The sequence below is a fragment of the Theropithecus gelada genome, chromosome 17, assembly GCF_003255815.1.
Source record: "Theropithecus gelada isolate Dixy chromosome 17, Tgel_1.0, whole genome shotgun sequence".
In the NCBI taxonomy this organism is placed as follows: domain Eukaryota; kingdom Metazoa; phylum Chordata; class Mammalia; order Primates; family Cercopithecidae; genus Theropithecus; species Theropithecus gelada.
In genome coordinates, this window is record NC_037685.1 from 34,903,722 (window position 1) to 34,925,248 (window position 21,527).

Sequence of the window (21,527 nt, forward strand, 5' to 3'; positions counted from 1 at the left end):
TTACTATGGGCAGTATGGTTATTTTAATGATAGTCTCTAAATTCATGAGCATGGGATGTTTTTCTGTTTATGCCATATATGATTTGTTTCTTAAGTGTTTTGTAGTTCTCATGGAGATTGTTCACCTCCTTGGTCAATGTATTCCTAGGTATTTTTTTGTTTTTGCTTATGGCTATCGTAAATGGGATTGAATTCTTGATGTGGTTTTCGGCTCAATGTCGTTGGTGTATAGAAATGCTACAGATTTTTATATGATGGTTTCGTATACTGAGACTTTACTGAAGTTGTTTATCAGGTCTTGGAGTCGTTTAGTAGAATCTCGAGGGTTTTCTAGGTAAAAAAAATAATATTTGTGAAGAGACATAATTTGACCTTCTCTTCTCCCATTTGAGTGTCTTTTATTTCTTTTTCTTGCCTAATAACTTTAGCCAGGACTTCCAGTACTATGTTGAATTGGAATAGTAAGAGTGAACATCATTGTCCTGTTCCAGTTCTTAGGGTGAATGCTTTCAGCTTTTCCCCATTCAGTATATTGGCTGTGGGTTTGTCATATGTGGCCTTTATTATGTTGAGGTATGTTTCCTCTATGCCTAGTTAATCTAGTTAACAGTCTATCAATTTTGCTTATAGATTTGGAGACTATAATATCATTAAAATGACAATACTACCTAAAGCAATCCACATACCACCCAAAGCATACTGTCTTGGTTATTGTAGCCTTATAGTGTGAAGTTGGGTAATGTGATGCCTCCAGCTTAGTTCTTTTTGCTAAGGATTGCTTTGGCTATTTAGGTTCTTTTTTGGTTTTATATGAATTTTATAATATTTTTAATTCTGTGAAAAATGACATTGGTAGTTTGGTAGGAATAGTGTTGAATCTGTAGATTGCTTTGGGCAGTATGGCCATTTTAATGATATTGATTCTTCCAACCCATGAGCATGGAATGTTTTCCCATTTGCTTGTGTCATGTATGACTACTTTGAGCAATGTTTAATAGTTCTCCCTTTAGCGATGTTTCACCTCCTTGGTTAGCTGTATTCCTAGGTATGTTACTTTTTGTGTGTGGCTATTAAAAATGGGATTGTGTTATTGATTTGGTTCTCAGCTTGAATATTGTCAGTATATATAAATGTTACTGCTGCTTGTACATTAATTTTGTATGCTGAAACTTTACTGAAGTTTCTTATCAGTTCCAGAAACCTTTTGGTGGAGTCTTTAGGGTTTTTTAGATGTAGAATCATATAATCACTGAAGAGAGGTATTTGACTTCCTATTTAGATGCCTCTTATTTCTTTCTCTTGCCTGATTGCTCTGGTTAAGACTTCCAGTACTGTGGCAAATAGGAGTGGTGAGAATGGGCATCCTTGTCTTGTTCCAGTTTTCAAGGGAAATGCTTTCAGCTGCTGCCTGTTTAGTATGGTGCTGGCTGTGGGTTTGTTATAGATGGCTTTTTTTCAGCATACCTTACTATTTTCAGGTATGCTTCTTCAATGTCTAATTTCTTGAGGAATTTTTATACAGGGGTGTTGGATTTCATAGACTGCTTTTTCTACAGTTTTTTTTTTTGAGGCAGTCTTACACTCTCCCCCAGGCTGGAGTGCAGTGGCTCTATCTCGGCTCACTGCAACCTACGCCTCCCACTTCAGGTGATTCTTGTGCCTCAGCCTCCTGAGTAGCTGGGGTTACAGGCATGCACCACCATGCCTGACTAATTTTTTGTAGAGACGGGGTTTTGCCGTGTTGGCTGGGGTGGTCTTGAACTCCTGGCCTCAAGTGATCCTCCCGCCTCAGCCTCCCAAAGTGCTGGGATTACAGGTGTGAGCCACTGTGCTCACCCTTTCTGTATCTATTAAGATGATCATTTGGGTTTTGTTTTTAATTGTGTTTATGTGGTGGACCACATATGTTTGCATATTTTGAACCATGCTTGCATCCCAGAGACAAAGCTCACTTGATTATGATGGGTTTGTGTGTGTGTGTGTGTGTGTGTGTGCTGTTGGATTTAGTTTGCTAGTATTTTGTTGCATATGTTTACTTCTATTTTCATCAAGGATATTGGTCTGTGGTTTCCTTTTTTCGGTTGTCTTGCCTCATTTTGGTATCAGGTTGATACTGGTTTCATAGAATGAGTTAGGGAGGAATCCTTCCTCCTTGATTTTTTTTTTTTTTTTTGGAATACTTTCAGTAAGATTGGTAACCAGCTCTTCTTTGTATGACTGGTAAAATTTGGCTGTAAATATGCCCTGGACTTTTTGTTTTTTTGTTTTTCCTGGAAGATTTTGTTAGGACTAATTTGATTTTATTGCTCATTATTGGTCTATTCAGGATTTCTATTTCTTCTTGGTTAAATCTTGGGAGGTTGTATGTTTCTGGGAATTTATCCATTTCCTGTAAGTTTTCTAGTTTGCTTAAAGATGTTCATAGTAGTCTCTGATGATCTTTTGTATTTCCGTGGTATCAGTTGTCATCTTTCTCATTTCTGGTTGTGCTTATTTGAATCTTCTCTTTTTTTCTTGGTGAGTCTAGCTAGTGGTCTATCAATTTTGTTTATCCTTTCAAAGAAGTTTTTGTTTTGTTGATGTTTTTAATCTTTTTATTTTTTTTATTTTTATTTTTTGGTCACCATCTCATTTAGTTCATTTCTGATCTTTTTATTTCTTTTCTCCCAGCTAGTTTTGGGTTTGTGTTATTCTTATTTTTCTGGTTCCTTGAGGTGTGGTGTGTGGTTGTTCATTTGAGATCTTTCTGCCTGTTTGATGTAGGCATTTAATGCTGTAAACTTGCTTCTTAGCACAGCTTTTGTTGTATCCCAGAGGTTTTGGTATGCTATGTTTCTGTTTTCATTTGTTTCAAAAATTATTTTGATTTCTGCTTTAATTTCATTGCTCACTCAAAAGTAATTCAGGTGGTTTAGTTTTCATGTACTTGTGTTGTTTGCAGAGTTCCTTTTGGTATCAAATTCTAATTTTATTCCATTGTGGTTGAAGAAAATACCTGATAGGATTTTGACTTTTTTTGAGTTTATTGAAACTTTTCATGGCCAAGCATATGGTTGATTTTAAGAGTGTTCCACACACAGATGAGAAAAATGTATATTTTGCGATTGTTGGATAGAGTGTTCTGTAAATGTCTACTAGGTCCATTTGGTTTAGAGTTTAGTCTAAGTCTGGAGTTTCGTTGTTCACTTTCTGCCTTGATAGTCTGTCTTGTGTTGTCAGTAGGGGGTTGAAGTCTCTTTATTATTGTGTGGCTGTTGATCTGTTTTCTTAGGTCTAGTAGGAGTAGTTTTATGAATCTTGGTGTTCCAGGGTTGAGTGTGTATATATTTAGCATAGTTAAATCTCCTTGTTGTATTGAACCTTTTATTATTATATAAATAATAATAACCCCAGGGCCCAACCCCAGTCTCAGCCCTACTCCGCTCTAGCACTGTAGTTGTAGCAGGAGTTTTTCTGCTCATCTGCTTCTACCCCCTAATAGAAAATAGTGTATTAATCCAAACCTTTACACTATGTTTAGGGGCTATTACCACTTTATTTACAGCAATCTGTGTTCTAACACAACATGATATCAAAAAAATGATAACACTCTCCACCTCAACTAGACCTTATAATATTCACAATTGGCATTAATCAACCACACCTAGCATTCCTACACATCTGCACCCATACCTTTTTTAAAGCTATATTATTTATGTGTTCAGGATCCATCATCCACAACCTCACCGATGAACAAGATATTTAAAAAAGAGGAGGACATTTAAGACCTTACCCCTTACCTCTTCCTCCCTTATTATTGGCAGCTTAGCACTTACGGGTACGCCTTTCCTAATAGGCTTTTACTCTCAATACCTTGTTATCGAAACTGCAAACATGTCATATATCAACACGTGAGCCCTTTCTATTACTCTTATTGCCACCTCCTTAGCAGCTGTCTGTAGTATCAGAATTATTTTCTTCGCTCTAATAGGGCAACCCCACTTCACGACTCTAATTATTATTAACGAAAGTAATCCCTTCCTAACTAATTCAATTAAATACCTGATAATAGGCAGTATCTTCACTGGATTTCTCATCACCATTAGTGTTATCCCTACCTCTTCCCCCCAAACAACAATACCACCTCTGTGTGTATGTGTGTGTGTGTGCTGTTGGATTTAGTTTGCTAGTATTTTGTCGCATATGTTTACTTCTATTTTCATCAGGGATATTGACCTGTGGTTTCCTTTTTTTGGTTGTCTTGCCTCAAGTTTTTTGGTTGTCTTGCCTGTAAGTTACACTTACAGCCCTAAGTGTAACTACCCTAGGGATTTTGCTAGGAGTGGAGCTCAGTCTTATAACTAATAATCTTAAGCTAAAATATCCATTATAGACATTCAACTTCTCCAATATACTAGGATTTTACTCAACCACAGTCCGTCGTACAACCCCTCGCTCAAGCCTACTTACAAGCCAAAATCTGGCTTCACTTCTACTAGACCTAGTTTGATTAGAAAAGTCCATACCAAAGATAATTTCACAGACCCACATTACAGCCTCCATTACCATATCCACTCAAAAAGGCCTAATTAAATTTTATTTCTGTTCCTTTTTATCCCCTCCTTTCTAACTCTACTCTTAAATCTAATCTATTACCCCAAGTAATTTCAATTACAACATAATCACCAACAAACAATGCTCAACCAGCAACCACCACCAGTCAATACCCATAATTATATAAAGCACCTGCACCCACAGAATCCTCATGAATCAACCCTGGCCCCTCACACTCAAAAATTATTCAACTTCCTACACTACTAAAATTAATTGTAATCACCACCCCATCATATTCAACCATTCATCAAATCAACACCAATTATATTAATAACTCTAATAATAAAGTTCATCAAATATCAATACTTGATCCTTATGTCTCAGGGTATTCCTCAGTAGCTATCGCTGCAGTATAACCAAAAACAACCATCATCCCACCTAAATAAATTAAAAAGACTGTTAACCCTATAAAAGCCCCACCGTAATTCAACACAATACCACAACCCACAGCACCACTAGTAATTAACCCTAAACTTCCATAAATAGGAGAAAGTTTTGAAGACAAACCTACAAATCCTATAACCAAAATAATACCTAATAAGAATAAAGCATACGTCATTCCCACATGGCTTGTAACCGTGACTAATGATATGAAAAATCATCGTCGTACTTCAACTGTAAGAACACTAATGATCAATTTATGTAAAATACACCCACTAATTAGAATTATAAATTATTCGTTTATTGATCTCCCCACACCATCCAACATCTCTACGTGATGAAATTTCGGCACACTTCTTGGCGCCTGCTTAATTCTCCAGACCATCACAGGATTATTTCTGGCCATACACTACACACCGGACACCTTAACTGCTTTCTCTTCGGTTGCCCATATCAACCGAGATGTAAACCAGGGCAGAATAGTCCACTATTTTCACGCTAACGGCGCTTCAATATTCTTCATTTACCTCTTCCTGCACATTGGCCGAGGTTTATATTACAGGTCATTCATGCTCCTAGAAACCTGAACTATTGGTATTATCCTCCTACGCACAACTGTAGCAACAGCGTTTATAGGCTACGTACTCCCATGAGGCCAAATATAATTCTGAGGCGCTACAGTAATTCCAAATCTGTTATCAGCCATTCCGTATATTGGAATGGACCTTGTTCAATGAATCTGAGGTGGGTTCTCAGTTGATAAAGCCACCCTTACACGACTTTTCACCTTCCATTTTATCCTACCCTTCATCATTATAGCCATAGCAATTCTCCACCTTTTATTCTTGCATGAAACAGGATCCAATAACCCTTCAGAAATTTCATCAGATTCCAACAAAATCACCTTCCACCCTTACTATACAACCAAAGATATCCTAGGTCTAATTTTTCTCCTCTTCCTTCTAATAACTCTAGTATTATTTTCACCTGACCTCCCGAGAGATCCAGACAATTACACTTTAGCCAACCCTCTCAGTATCCTACCCCACATTAAGCCAGAATGACACTTTTTGTTTGCATACACAATCTAACGATCCATCCCTAATAAACTAGGAGGTGTACTGACCCTTCTATTCTCTATTCTCATTCTAGCAGTTATTCTTGTACTACATACATTCAAACAACAAAGCATAATATTCTGCCCATTAAGTCAATGCCTGTTCTGAATTTTAGTGGCCGACCTGCATACACTCACATGAATCAGAGGATAGCCAGTCGAACATCCTTTTGTTACCATTGGACAGACAGCGTCTATTATGTAATTCCCCATTATCCTTGCCCTTATACCACTCACTGCCCTAATTTAAAATAAGCTACTTAAATGAAACTGCCCTTGTAGTATATAACTCAATACTCTGGTCTTGTAAACTAGAAATGGAGAGTCTCTCTCCAGGACAACTCGGAGAAAAAGCATTCCCACTTCACCATCAACACCCAAAGCTGAAGTTGTAATTAAACTATTCTCTGTATTCTTTTCGGCACACATTTTAACTAATATGTCAGTATTGACTGCCAATACTAATATATTAGTACTCCTATATACTTTGTGCATTACTGTTAATCCCCATGAATAATATATAATGCTATAAATGCTTAATTGTACATAGTACATACACACATAACCTTATATTAAAGATCAATTCCACATGTATATAAGCATGTACTAACAATCCCCTAATCAACTATCACACATTCAGACATTTATACTCACATGATAAAACTTGATCCACGAATATCGACCACTATTGGAAACCCTTGATATTACGTAGTGCATACCTTCATTCACTGACATAGTGCATTTCAGTCAAGATTAACCTTGCCAACATGGGTATCCCCTACCAAGCTTTGGTCTCTTAATCTACCAGCCTCTGAGATATCATCATCCCTCTTGGGCGTGTTACTGTCCTCGCTCTGGGCCCTTAACACTTGGGGGTGACTATACTGAAACTATACTTGGCATCTAGTTCTTACCTTAGGGCCATGAAACTAAGATCGCCCACACATTTCCCTTAAATAAGACATCTCGATGGACTAGTGAACTACCACCCTATTAACCAGTCACAGGAGTACTGTCATGCATTTGGTATTTTTAACTTTTAGAGATGCTATCACTTACCATTGTGGAAGGCCTTCTTTGCCTTTTTTAAATTTTATTTTAAATTGTTGTTGGTTTAAAGTCTGTTTTATCTGATATAAGAATGTTTGCTTCAGCTTGCTTTTTCCCCCATTTGTGTGATACATCTTTTGTCACCCCTTTGAGTCTATAGGTGTCTTTAGCCATTAGTCAAGGCTCATGTAGGCCGCAGATGGTTGTGTCTTTTTTTATCCAGTTTGCCGCTGCATCTGTTAGGTGGAGCATTTAGGCCATTTACCTGCAAGGTTAATATTGATATGTGAAAGTTTGTTCCTGTCTTAGTGTTGTTAGCTAGTTGCCTTGGAGTCACAATTGTGTAATAGCTTTATAGGATCTGTGAGCTTTGTATTTACATGTGCTTTTATCATGGCAAATATCCTTTTGTTTCCACATTTAGAACTCTTTTGCACTTTTCTTATAGGTCTAGTCTAGTGGTGATGAATTCCTTTAGTGTTTGCTTGTCTGTAAAATACTTTGTTTCTCTTTCATTTATGAAGCTTAGTTTGGCGGGATAGAAAATTCTTGGTTAGAGTTTTTGTTTGTTTGTTTTCGGAGTCTAAAACGTGGCCCCAGACTCTTCTGGCATGTAAGGTTTCTGCTGAGAATTTCACTCTTAATCTGATGGGATTCCCTTTGTAAATGATTTGACACTTCTGTCTAACTGCTTTTAAGATTTGCTGATAGTCTGATGACTATATTCCTTGGTTATGTTCGTCTTGTATGGTGTCTTCCAGGTGCCCTGTGAATTCCTTATATCTGGTTGTCTACATCTCTAGCAATATTAGGGGATTTTTCCTGTTTTATTTCCTCAAATAATGTTTTTTAAAATTTCTTACTTTTTCTTCTTCTCCTTCAGAATGCCTGTAAGTTGTAGGTTTGGTTGTTTTACATAATCCCGTATTTCTCAAAGGCTTTGTCTGATTTTAAAAATTCTTTTGAAATTTTAAAACAAATTCTTTTTTTTTGTCTGACTGGGTAATTTAAAAGACCAACCTTCAAGCTCTGAAATTTTTTCCTCTTCTTGGTCCAGTTTATTGTTAAGCTTTGGACTGTTTTGACTGTTTTTTTGAAATTCCTTAAATGAATTTTTCACTTCCAGAAGTTTTTTTTTTTTTTTAAGACATCTATCTCTTCCTTCATTTCCTAGATTGCTTTTTGGGTTATTTTTGTGTTGGTTTTCAACCTTCTCTTGGATCTCATTGAGCTTCTTTACAATTCCCACTTTGAATTCTTTTCTCTCATTTCTGAATTTTCATTTTGGTTATAGTCCATTGCCAGAAAGCCAGTGCAGTCTTTTTGGTGGTGTCACAACATTCAGATTTTTCGTGGTACCCAAATTCTTAATGCTAATTCTTTCTCATCTAGAGAAGTTGATACTTGTTGTTGTTTGAATTTACTTCATTTAGATGGAATTTTTTTTTCTCTCTCCCCCAACCTGCCTTGTGCCTATAGAGTATGCTCTAGGGTAGAGTCTTTTGCTTTGCTTTTATACCCTTGTGTATTTTTGTTGGCAGGTTTTATATTTGTTGTGCAATTCAACCTACAGGCCTGTAGGTGGTACTTACTGGTATGAGCCAACAGCAGCAAAAGCAGACAGATGTGTACCTGATCTTTGTTTACACTTGAGATTCACTGTGTTGTTTCAGGTGATCAGCTAAACAGTGGAATTCCCTCGTCCCCTGAGCTTCTGCTTAGCAGTGGGTCAGGGCGAGATAGCTGGGTAGAGCTGGACCACCTAGCTTGCCCACGAATACGCCAATGATGAGCATAGGCACTAGTCCTGATAGGTGTGGTTGAGGTCTCTGCTGCATGTTAGGGGGCTGCCTGATGTGTCCCTGTCACACCCTTGTTCTGGGGCTCGTGACTCTCAGTGCAGATGCACGGTGTTGTCTGTCTCCGGGCCACAGTGTAGCTGAGAATCATACTAAATGCCTGTTGTGCACTTCTCCATGGGAGTGGTTTCAAGACATGAGGGCAGAGTCTTGATGGATGAGTAGGAATTTCTTTGGTGGGCAAGTGTGGAAGACCATTTTATGTAATAGCAAATGCAAAGGGATGAAGCATGAGGACGTGGTATATTCAGAGAAGTATAACAGGTTTAGTTTTTTATAGGAGTATGAAGTAAGAGCTGGAGAAATGATGGATGATAAGGCTGGACCCGCGTCATGAGACCTGACTCTGAAAGGTGTTGTTCGCCTTTATATCTGAAGGGATTTAGTTTTAGTCTAGCCAATGATGTGAAAATTCTGCAGAATTTTTAGTATAAGTGCATTTTGAAGGATTGCCCTGGCAGCAGCATAGGGGCTGGATTTGGAAGAAGGTAAGATGAGAGCTGGGAACATCTCAGTGAGGAGGCACAATGCCTCTTATGGGGAAAGAAGGGTCTATACCACCAGCTCTTACACTGTGGCAAGTTCTGTAATGGAAATGTGACCAAAGCGCACCAACAGAAAAATAATTCATTCTCTCTGAATGATTAGAGTGTGCCATGGAAATTTTTGTAGAGGAAGTGATATTATCATATAATTAAATGAAATTATGTTGGGTAAAATTGTAATGTAATAAAGATCTCAGTTTTATTCTGAAAAGAAGAAATGCTGGATACTCTTTTTATCCTAGAAGGCAAGAGAAATTTAGTTTGCAGAGTAACTCACCCTCTGGGGTGAGAGCATGACATGGCTTGACATAGCAGTTCAAGGTGTTTTTTACATGTGTTCTTGGCTCCCTTTAGATTTCCGGTTCATCCTGTGAGGTTGGAAACGATTGTAGCTAAAATGTTATGTAAAATGATGGGTTGAGTGAGTGAAGCATGAAAAGCCTAGTAACTGTGGAAAGGTTAGGCTGGTTTACATGGGGAAAAGGATTGTTCACTGTGCTGAAAAGAAAACTGGTCTTTGGAAGTGGATCTTGTTTTGACAGTTGTTGTGAGTCCTTGGGCAGAATGGTTAACTTCCTTGAGCCTCAGTTTTAAAACTATGAAAGACGTTTACTTCCTGGGGCTGTTTTGATGATTTAGTGAAATGAAGATACAGAAGTTTCCAGCACGTAGTAGCTTCTTAATTCTGTTTGTATTACAGTTCTCCTCATAAAGTTTTTTTTCTTTTTCTTTTAAAGAATTTTTTTTTTGAGACAGGATCATGCTCTGTTGCCCTGGCTGGAGTGCAGTGGCATAATTGTAGCACCTGGCCTGAAGTGATTCTCCTGCTTCAGCCTCCTGAGTAGTTGGAACTACAGGTGTGTGCCACCACACCTGGCTCATTTTTAAAATTTTTTGTAGAGATGGTGTTTTTCTTGTCCAGACTGGTCTTGAACTCCTGGCCTTAAGTGATCTTCCTGTGTTGGCCTCCTAAAGTGCTGGGATAATAGATGTGAGCCATTGCAACTGGCCTACTTTTATTGTTTATATAAGATATGGGGTCTCACTGTATTGTCTGGGCCAGTCTCAAACTTCTGGGCTCAAGCAATCCTCCCACTTCAGCCACCTGAATAGCTGGGATTACAGGTCTGCATCACTGAGCTCACCTACCAGACACTTTTACTTATGAAAATTTTCTTTATATATACATTATTTTCACAAAATAAGTGTTCAGAACTGTTTTTATGTCTATAGTTTCTCAGAATAACCGGCTTCAAATAATATGCCAAGGAAGTATGTTTTGGGATGGCATATTCTGGTCTCCTGCAGTCATATTTCGGGAGGGTATGTTCTGAGCCCTAAAATCTCTCTTCCTTTCTTTCCATTCCTTATACCAAGGGGTCCAACAGGCAACCAAGGGATTAAATTACTTTTGTGCCATCCTACTAAGACACTATGGAGAAACTACAGAGCAGGAATATAAAAGGCTGAGAAAGCTACTGTGTTTAGAAGGAGAAAGAGCAAGGTAAAGTGAATTCCAATCAGCTTTTTGCTGTATTAGATGAAATAGGGAGTTTAGTGCTTTTGGTGACTAAAATGGCAGGTAGTTGCTCAGTAAGTTGCTTTGGGTATCCTGGACTCCTGCTTTTTCTGTACTTGACCTATCTAGCCTGTTAATATAAGTCATGTGTGTCTTCTTTCTTATTTTTTCTGTGTTCACTGCTACTACTCCATGGTCATGTCATCATCATGTCACCTGGATTATCACGTAGATAATGAATTGGTTTCCCTCTTCCTCTCTGGATGTTTATTAAAGTCACCTAGCACTTAAAGTGCTCCACTCCAGAATAATTACGTCATGATGGCAAGGAGAGCTAGCCGAAATACTAGACCTTTTTTTTTGAAAGCCTTATTAATCGTGTAACATCTAGGCATTTAAATGTCATGTCCTTTGTTTTTGGATGGTTGGTTTCCCTATTCCAGCCTTTTCGACAAAGGTAGCATCCTTCCTACTTTTCTTTCAGGTTTCAGGTGAGCCTTCAGGGGAATCCCCCAGGGCTGTCCAGTGGAACTTTCCGCATTGATGGGAGATATTTGGTATCATTTGCATTGTCCCATGCAGTGGTGTTGGAGCTCAGGTCACACTACCCCAAAATATGACTTTTTAGGAACCCACAATATGCTACTCCAAAATTTGTCTCTTTGTCATGTTAGTTATTTAGAGTTGTTTATTTTGAGAAACTGTAGACCCAAGAATAGCTCTGAAAAGTTGCCCTTTTGTCAGAGAAATTTACCTCTATAAGGGAAATATTTTTCCCTGCTCTGCACTAGGAGGAGAGGTGCCACTAAATGGAAAAGGCATTGACTTAAAACTGTACAACGAATCTTACTTTTGTTTTCAGTGTTTTTCCTGGCCATCCCCCTGTAACAGGTTTCCCCATCACCCTCTACTTCCTTTATTTTAGCAAATGATGGTATTCTGCTGAAGTTTAAACTCTTTCTTTGAAATGTACTCTGGAGATTTACTCGATTCTCTTGAGTTTTCTTCCATGTATGTTTGAGGTATACATATGAAACAACTCTTGTTAATCTGTCTTTTGTTATAGGGAGTCCCAGTTTATGAAGACAGAAAATTATTTTTTCTCTCCTATACCAGCCACTAGTTATTGAGTACTTAAACTCTTACTAGTATGACTGTGAAACAAGTTTAAATTTTATTTACTTTTAACTGTGTTAGGTGCCTGAACTTGTGCCCTCACAGTACCCTGTGTACATTCTCCCATTATAACACCATAGTGTATATATTCCCAACATTTTATTATTAAACATATTGCAAAGTTGAAAGAATTTTACAGTGTTCGTCCCTACACCCATCATCTAGATTCTACTACTAATATTTTAATATGTTTGTTTTAACACATATGCATCTGGGCATTTCTCTATCCAACCATTAATCCTTGAAAAAAATGCATTTCAAAATAACACCAGTATACATGCCCCTAAATACTTTAACAGGCATATAACCAACTTTTGTTTGCATGTAAAATTAATGTACAATGAAATGTCCATATTTTTAAGTGTATATTTGCTCAGTTTTGATAACTGCATATAACTGTGTTGTAACCCACACCTCTAAGCAAGATGAGAACATTACCAACAGTTCCCTCCTGCCTCTTCCCAGTCTGTCTTTTCTCTTACCCTCCCAAGCAACCATTGTTTTGATTTTCTTTCTGTAATGTCCTTCAGCACCCCAAAAAGCTTAATATCATGCTCACCATAAAAGAGAAATGCTTTGGCTACTTAGTTTCTGTACGTGCCTTTCTGCACATATTTGAATACCAGTACAACAAAGCGACTTTATTTTTGCTATGGTCTGAATATTTGTGTTCCCCCCATACCCCCAGTTCATATGTTGAAACCTAATCCGATGTGACAGTATTGAGAGGCAGGGCCTTAAGGAGAAGGTGATTAGATTATGCCCTCATGACTGGGATTATTGGCCCTATAAAAGAGGCCTGAAGGAGCTTGTTTTCCCCTTTCACCACATAGGGACTCAACAAGAAAATGCAGTCTATGAGGAATGGGCCCTCATCAGACACTGAATCTGCTGGCACCTTGATCTTGGACTTGCTAGCCTCTAGAACTGTGAGAAGTAAATGTTGTTTATAAGCCATCCAGTTTATGGTATTTTTGTTATAGCAGCCTGAATAGAAGACCTGAGACAATTTTCTAACTAAAAAGATAAGCTATCCTTGCAGTGAAGAAGTTCTTACCCATACCCTAATGGAGAAGACTCCTGATTCTATCAGTCACGTATCCATCACTGGCTACATAAATTACTACTCTTACTCCATCACCGTCCCACTCAATATTCAGTTATATAAAGACTAAATTGTAAAGTTAACTTCAGCAATTTGTATATAAAATAAAATTGGGAATTAGGGAGAAAAATATGGTTAGTACGGTAATTCTTGTTATTCATGGTGGTTATGTTCTGTAGAGTCATCGTGAACACTGCATTAGCAAATATTGAACCATTTCTTCTAGGGGAAATACAGGGTTAAGTTTCTGTAAGCCTCGAATCACAACTTATGTCAACAGATCAAGACATAACCTTGTTTTCTGTGTGTTTCTATTTGAAGACACCTTACTATATATTGTTGATCTATTAACATTGAACTTGCAGCTGATGGCACTATCTTTCATACTTGAAGAAAGCTTAACTAACACACGATTTTTTTCAGTAAGGCACAGCCCAGCTTTCCTGAGCATGGGAACACCTGACAGTACTTCAGTACTATGCTTGGGAGTCACTTGAAATGGTGAAATCAGTGACAGGAAGCATACACAAAAAAGTGGCACCAAATGTACAGTGGAAAAGACACTTGTTTATAATATAAAAGCTGACACAGGAAGATGGAGTGTTACCTTGTTCAACCTCAACTGGAACATATGCTTGGAGTGATTTCAGTATTTTGCTGCCCTGAACATGCATGTGTTCTTGAATGACTGTGAAAATGCTGTAAATATGAGTTTGGGGATTACAAATGAATTTTAGTGCATAGGCAAATTCACAAATACAGAATCTGAATTCTAAAGATTGTAAAGATTGACTGTATATACAAATTATACAGATTGAATTATAAAGATTGACTGTATATACAAATAAACATGTATATAATCAAAGAGAAAATATGCAAAGCTACTACATAGCTTGTGTCTGTAACTGGTCTGAGATGGTAGCTGATATATGTGGCTTCCTTCATCTACTTCCTGTCCTATACCTCTCTTGCCTTCTGCCAGAATTTCAGCTACTCTGGCTTTTTTTTTTTTTTTTTTTTAAACCTGATTGAGTGGTTCATAAACTTTCCTTCTTGAAGGGACTGTGTCTTATTTGCTCTGTTTTTTGATTGCTGTAACATTTCATTAACTTTGTATTGGGCATAAAAGTAGTATGACACGCCCTAGAGAATCTTCTGAGTTCCACTTATCCTACTTTGCCTCCATTGCAAAATGGCACACTTGTTTGCCCTTGGTAATTCGGATTCATTTTTCCAACTAGTAGATTAACCAATGTTTTGGCTTGTTGGTTTCAGTGACATAAGAAGTACAAAATGACCCTGTGGCAGTCTCATCTTCCAATTAATCGGAAACATTGTTGTGTACCCTTTGGAAGCATTTCTCCTTTAAGGACTAAGATCTCCAAACCATCCGAGCTCAAAGTTGCCAGGACTAGAAGCAGAAATTTTGCAAGTGGGTTATGTGGGTATAATAATGAGAGCAGCCATGCCTGCTTCTGCTTGTAAAACAGAGCCCCATCCTTTCAGGTTTTTGTCTGCTAACTAGTGCTGCTACTTAACTCTTTACTAAGCCATTCTAGGTGATGGAGTAATGGTAAAACCAATTAATCTTAGTGTCATGAGCACATTGTCCACCTCATTTGCTATGAAGTGAATTCCTTAATGAGAGACATAGTGCTGTATAGAATGCTGTGATGGTAGGTAATACATTCTCTGAGTCTATGAATGGTGGAGTTGGCAGAAGCCTTGCAGGCAAATTCATATCTGGAATATGAGAAATGGATGCATTATGGAAGAGAACCAAATTAAATCAGTCTGCCACTAGGTGGCCAGCTGTCTCTTTCCTACCCATGGTGCCATACTGGGAATTCAGTATTGGTCTCCAGTGCTGGCATATCAGATGCTCTGCAATAGCTTTAGTCAGATCACTTTTTTCAGTTTTGGAAAGGACTAATCTGTGTGTGTTTTTTTTTGTTTGTTTGTTTTTGTTTTTGTTTTTTGAGACAGAGTCTTGCATTGTCACCCAGGCTGGAGTGCAGTGACATGATCTCAGCTCACCACAACCTCCACCTCGTAGGTTCAAGCAATTCTCCTGCCTCAGCCTCCCCAGTAGCTGGGATTACAGGCATGCACCACCACATCCGGCTAATCTCTTTATTTTTAGTACAGATGGGGTTTTGCTGTGTTGGCCAGGCTGGTCTCGAATTCCTGACCTCAAGTGATCTGCCTGTCTTGGCCTCCTGAAGTGCTGGGATTACAGGCCTGAGCCACCGCACCTGGCCTGATCTTTGTTTTTGAACCCATTCATAATCTCCATCCCTGTCACCATGGCCACTTTGTTCATGGGTCCATTGCACAAGCTTAGATATGATGGAGAAGGAGGTTGAGTGACATCCATAGAGTATGTCATTTGATCTACCTGATTATTAAGAGCCTCTGCATTGTTGTGCCCACCTTGTCTCTGATGGTTCAGTGCTGCTGCTTAAGTTTCTGTGCAACTCTAAAATCCCATCATCCCCACTGAATTCAACTTATCTCAATATTGACTTCCTCCTGTAGTCATACCTGTCCTACAAAGGGGAGTGACAAGAATTTTGAAAACCTTGTAGGTGGTCCCTCAGTAATACATTTCTCCGTCTCTTTAAAAAAAAATTTTTTTTTGTTTCAGAGACAAGGTTTGCTCTGTCTCCTAGACTGGAATACAGTGGCACGATCATAGCTCACTGCAAACTTGAACTCCTGGGCTCAAAGGATCCATCCTCCTGCCTCAGCCCCCCCAAGTATTAAATAGCTGGGACTACAGGTGTGTGCCACCATGCCTGGTTAATTATTTTATATTTTTGTAGAGATGAGGTCTCATTATGTTGCCCAGGCTACTCTTGAACTCCTGGCCTGAAGCAGTTTTCCTGTCTTGACCTCACAGAGTGTTGGGATTATAGGCATGAGCTACTGCGCCTGGCCACTAATAGGTTTCTCAATGCCTTAGTAAAAGGAGTGTTTTCTAGGCCCTCTCATGGACATAAGTGGCAGTTTGGTGTGTAGGTAACACATGATAAATCCAGTCCAACCTTCTTGTCTCTCTAAGCCTTTGGATTCCTCTCTTCTTATGCTAGGGAAACTTTGGAACCTCAGCCTTATTAAATGTTAAATTAATATAATTAATGTTTAATTAAATTAAACTTCAAGTTTCAGTCAGCCAATCAAGTAAGCTGTTAAAGCCACTTCCAGTTTTGTGAGTTAACACATTAAATGTGGGATCTCTAGTATAGAAGTAGTCAAACCTTTTCTGTAAAGAGTCAGATAGTAAATATTTTAGGTTTTAGAGGCCATATGGGTTTTGTCACAACAACTGTTCTGCTGCTACAGTGTGAAAGCAGCCATAGGCAATATGGCCCATCCATTAATGGGCATGGCCCCGTTCTTGTAAAACTTTATTTACAAAAAACGGTTTGTTGACCTCTGCTTTATAAGCATGCACATATAAATGAATTAGAGCCAATGTAGTGTTATATTTCACCCTCCTGGTCTAGCACCTTTAGAATCTATTGCCATGTATGTTCTGTGGGATTCTGCTTGTTTATCAACAGATCTTTTGGTGTGTTCAGCTACTTCCTTTGGGTCATAGTATATACCTGTTCCTCTGGAGCCTGCCAAGATTAGACATGGGTTAGTGACAATGGCAGTGGTTAGGGTGTGTCTTGAGGATGAGCATCCTCTTTTAAGGCCTCCACCGTAGGTAAAGCTGTCCTCAGGTTTTTAAGCAGTGGAAGACTCATCTCCTCAGACAAGGAGGGGAAACTACTTTTGGAAAGGGAGACTTAGAAGGACTTGGGGGTTCAAGTTGGTCAGTTTCATTTGGGTCCAACTAAATATTCCCATTCCAAATTTAAGGATTCTGTTCTTTACTAATCTGTGCCCTAACTTTCACAGGAGAAACTTGGTGAGACCATGAATTCAGCTATTGTTTTAATTCAGCAACCCTCATAATCAAATTAAATTTTATATTTGATTTTCAGCTGAATCTGACCATGACTTGAGCTGAAAGTTGGATCTGAGTTGGTTATCTTCTCCCTGTAGGTGCTCCAGTGCAGCAATTCCCAAACCTTTTGGGCACCAAAGATTGGTTTTGTGGAAGACAGTTTTTCCACGGACCGGGTTGGGTAGGGGGAGGATGGTTTCAGGATGAATCTGTTTCACCTTAGATCATCAGGCATTAGTTAGAGTCTCATAAGGAATGCACAACCTAGACCCCTTGCATGCGCAATTGACGATAGGGTTTGTGCTCCTATGAGAATCTAATGATCTGACAGGAGGTCTCGGGTGGTAATGTTCGCTGGCTTGCTGATCACTTCCTGCTGTGTGGCCTCGTTCCTAACAGGCCATGGACTGGTACTGGTCCATGGCTGGGGGCTTGGGGACCCTGCTCTAGTGCTCTCAAAAGAACCCACCCCACATCACAGTACTTATTTTCATAATTTCTGCCATTGTGGTCAGTTGCAGCAGCCACTTGGGCTTCTAAGACATGTGCCTCAGTTAGTACTTCATTACAGTCAACCAAAGTGATAGCTTAGTTAATTGTGACTCCAATACCTACTGTGGATTACTAGCATTTCATCTCCCATTGGCGATGAACTTAGCACTGCATCGAAGCCCAAGATCATGACCAAACCAGTCCTCAAATTGCATCTCTGTGGGCCTGTCTCCTAGGACTGCTCCCAATACCAATCGTGTGTCACTCATGGTCCATTGAGGAGAGACAGAAATCATGTAGTTACTTAGAAAGGGGAAGTTTAATCTCGGAACCATTAAGTTATGATAGAAAAGTAACTAAAGATGTAAAGAGAACTCTGACGGATATTCTAGGACTAAGAGATAGCCTCAAGGAAGGACCAACCTGCAAGAGGGGTCCCCTCTACCAGGCTGGGGTTTAGATCCTACCGGAGAAGGTATAGCTGTAGCCCAGGTTTGCTGATGAAGAAGATTGCTGGGTGGCTGGTCCATAGTAACTGGGCAAGCAGAAGACAATCCTTTCACATATAGGTGAGCCAAGGCTGGTCAGCCTGTCTATGAAGGGAGTCCAGGTGCTTCTGTGGGTGTGAAAGCTGGAGTGTGTGGGCTGATGTTGCCAGGTCACTGAGGAACTGGACCCCTGGGCATACAGCTATGGCTAAGTACCCCTGGATGTCCTCCTCATCCATACCATGCACCAGGAAGTCCACCCCATGACAGACCATGCAGCAGGAGCCAGAAGACAGTTAAAATACAGCAAGCAGAACTAGGAAGTGTCCTTTCTGCAGCGTTGCTTCAGTGCCCTATACTGACAAAGCATAACATTATACTCACTGTAAAGAGGAAATGCTTGCAAACTCCAGGCCTTTATTGCAGTGCAAGTACCGAAGGATGAATTCAGAGCCAAGAGGCAATACATTGATAATTGGCCTAGTCCATCAGATCATGTTATTGATTCTGCAGTAGTTCCCTATTTTAAGACAAGTAAATATTCAAAGCCATAGTCAGGTCCTCTAGTTCTTTGACCTCATACTACTATCTTCCTCTTGGCTCTGCCGCAGCCATCCAGGCCTCTCTGCTGTTTCTGGAACATATCTGCATGCTCCCGACTTAGGACCCTTGCACTAGCTGGTCCCTCTTCCTGGAAGCTCTTTTCCTAGCTGTCTGCATGGTGAGTTCCTCACTTTTTTCAAGTCTTGCTCAGATGTCAGCTTCTCAAGAAGTCCTGCCCTTTACCCCCTTGTTTACTACTCTAAGTACCTTGAACTCCTTACCTCTTTACATGGCTTGACTTTTTCCACAGTACTTTTCACGTAACATACTATGTAATTTACCTATTTATCATGTCTGTCTCCTCCCACAATAACATCAGGCGCCAGGAGGGTATGAGGGGCAGGAGTTTTTGAATGTTGCTCACTTATGCCAGATACCTAGAATAGTGCCTAGTGCATTATAGGTGCTTAATAAATACTTAAATGTTATAACAGTCTATATGATATTCATTAAAGGTAAGATTCTAACTTCAAATAATTTTCATTTTATTCAAAATATTTTTACTACTTCTGCATTACACAGCTTTCCTTTATTTTCTAGACTGGTTACATTCTTTTGACTAATTAGGTCAAGATGGGTATATTTTTTGTCTTGTACTCCATACAATGAAATAGGGTTTGTATTTTATGTTATGTTCTTTACATCATTTTTCAGCTTCTGTGAGTTTTCTTATCTGAGTAGATGACTGAGACAGATAACTATTTTTAATATTATATTTTTTAGAATTAAATCTTGGTTTGTGGAAAGTTAACTGATTGTTTTTAATTTTGTTTTTAGGTGCCGAATGTGGAGTAAATGCAGATGTTGAGAAACATCTTGAATTGGGCAAGAAATTACTTGCAGCTGGACAGCTAGCTGATGCTTTATCTCAGTTTCATGCTGCCGTAGGTTTGTATCATGGAACCAAATCACTCAGTGTCTTAGTGAATTCTAATAATAGCTCTTCTTTTTAAATAATATTTAAAATAAACATTATTTCATGTTTAAATAAAACATTTAAATATATTTGTGGGATTCTGAGGGAAATAGATTGATAAAATAAATGTGTAACACTTAAATGTATGTGCATCTAACATGAGAGAATTTTGAAGGTTAGTGAGGCCTGCTGCTACCAAGGATAATTCAAGATAACTGTGACAAGCAGCTTTTCTCAGTGTATTATTTGGCTTCTGACTTTTTTTTTTTTTTTTTTTGGAGACGAAGTCTTGCTCTGCCACTGTCGCCCAGGCTGGAGTGCAGTGGCGCGATCTTGGCTCACTGCAAGTTCCGCCTCCCGGGTTCATGCCATTCTCCTGCCTCAGCCTCCCTAGTAGCTGGGACTACAGGCGCCCACCACCACGCCCGGCTAGTTTTTTGTATTTTTAATAGAGACGGGTTAGCCAGGATGGTCTCGATCTCCTGACCTTGTGATCCTCCTGCCTTGGCCTCCCAAAGTGCTGGGATTACAGGCATGAGCCACCGTGCCCGGCTGGTTTTTTACTTTTTGAACAGATTTTACTGAATGCAGTTTAATTTTCTCGATGACTTGGATTTTCAATATGTTTACTTGATACCCTTGGGCGATGCTGCAGTTCATTGCCTCTTCAGTATTGGTCAGACCCCAGCTGCTCTTTATTTACACTGTTGCTTATTTCTTACTCGTGTCTGTCTGTAGAATCAACTGTCGTTGAAGCTATTCATCTCTTAGGACTGTAAGAAGTGAGATGACCAGAATAAATAGGTTCTTAATGAAGGCTTAATGGATTTTCTCTTTTCTTTTTTTCTTTTTTCTTTCTTTTTTTTTTTCTTTTTTTTGAGACAGGGTCTTGCTCTGTCACCCAGGCTGGCGTGCATTGGTGTGATTATGGCTTACTGCAGCCTCAGCTTCCTGAATAGTTGGGATTATAGGTGTGTGCCGCTATATCCAACTACTTTTTACAACTTTTATTTTTTGTATTTTTGTAGAGATGGGGTCTCACTGTGTTGTCCAGGCTGGTCTCAAACTCGTGGGCTCAAGTAGTCCTCCTGCCTTGGCCTCCCAGAGTGTTGAGATTGTATGCATGAGCCACCACTCCTGGCCTGGATTTCCTTATGAGTCACTGCTAAACTTTTGTGCTGGGACTTTTTGACATTAACTTTCCTCAGAGTCCTTTTTATTTACTTATATATTTTTACCTTGATTTGAATGGTTGAGTGTGTCTAGTTAACAACCTGACAGGTAGGGAGGGTGGTGTTTTTTTTGTTTGTTTGTTTTTTGAGACAGGATCTTGCTCTGTCATCCAGGCTGGAGTGCAGTGGCGTGATCTTGGCTCACTGCAACCTCTGCCTCCTGGGCTCAGGTGATCCTCCCACCTCAGCCTCCCGAGTAGCTGGGACTACAGGTGCATGCCACCATGCCCAGCTAATTTTTGTATTTTTTTATAGAAACTGAGTTTTGCCATGTTGCCTAGCCAAACTCTTGTTTTCAAGCCATCTGCATGCCTCAGCCTCCCAAAGTGCTTGGATTATAGGTGTGAGCTACCGTGCCCAGCTGATGTGTTTTTAAATAAGATACAACTGTGTTCTCAGAAAAACTATCATCCTATTGTTGTAATTTATTATATAAACTCAATGTAGTTAGGTTTTGGTTTGTCATACTTTTCTTTATGCTTTTTTCTTAAAC

At 39.2% G+C, this 21,527-nt stretch overlaps 1 protein-coding gene across 1 annotated transcript in view; it reads left to right on the forward strand.

Annotated features, from left to right (window-relative positions):
- DNAJC3 (DnaJ heat shock protein family (Hsp40) member C3) overlaps positions 1-21,527 on the forward strand; it is a 112,431-nt gene that overhangs the window by 12,690 nt on the left and 78,214 nt on the right. The window contains exon 2 of the mRNA XM_025364429.1: positions 19,664-19,774. Within this exon, the coding sequence (XP_025220214.1) occupies positions 19,664-19,774 (111 nt within the window). The remainder of the gene's footprint in view (positions 1-19,663; positions 19,775-21,527) is intronic.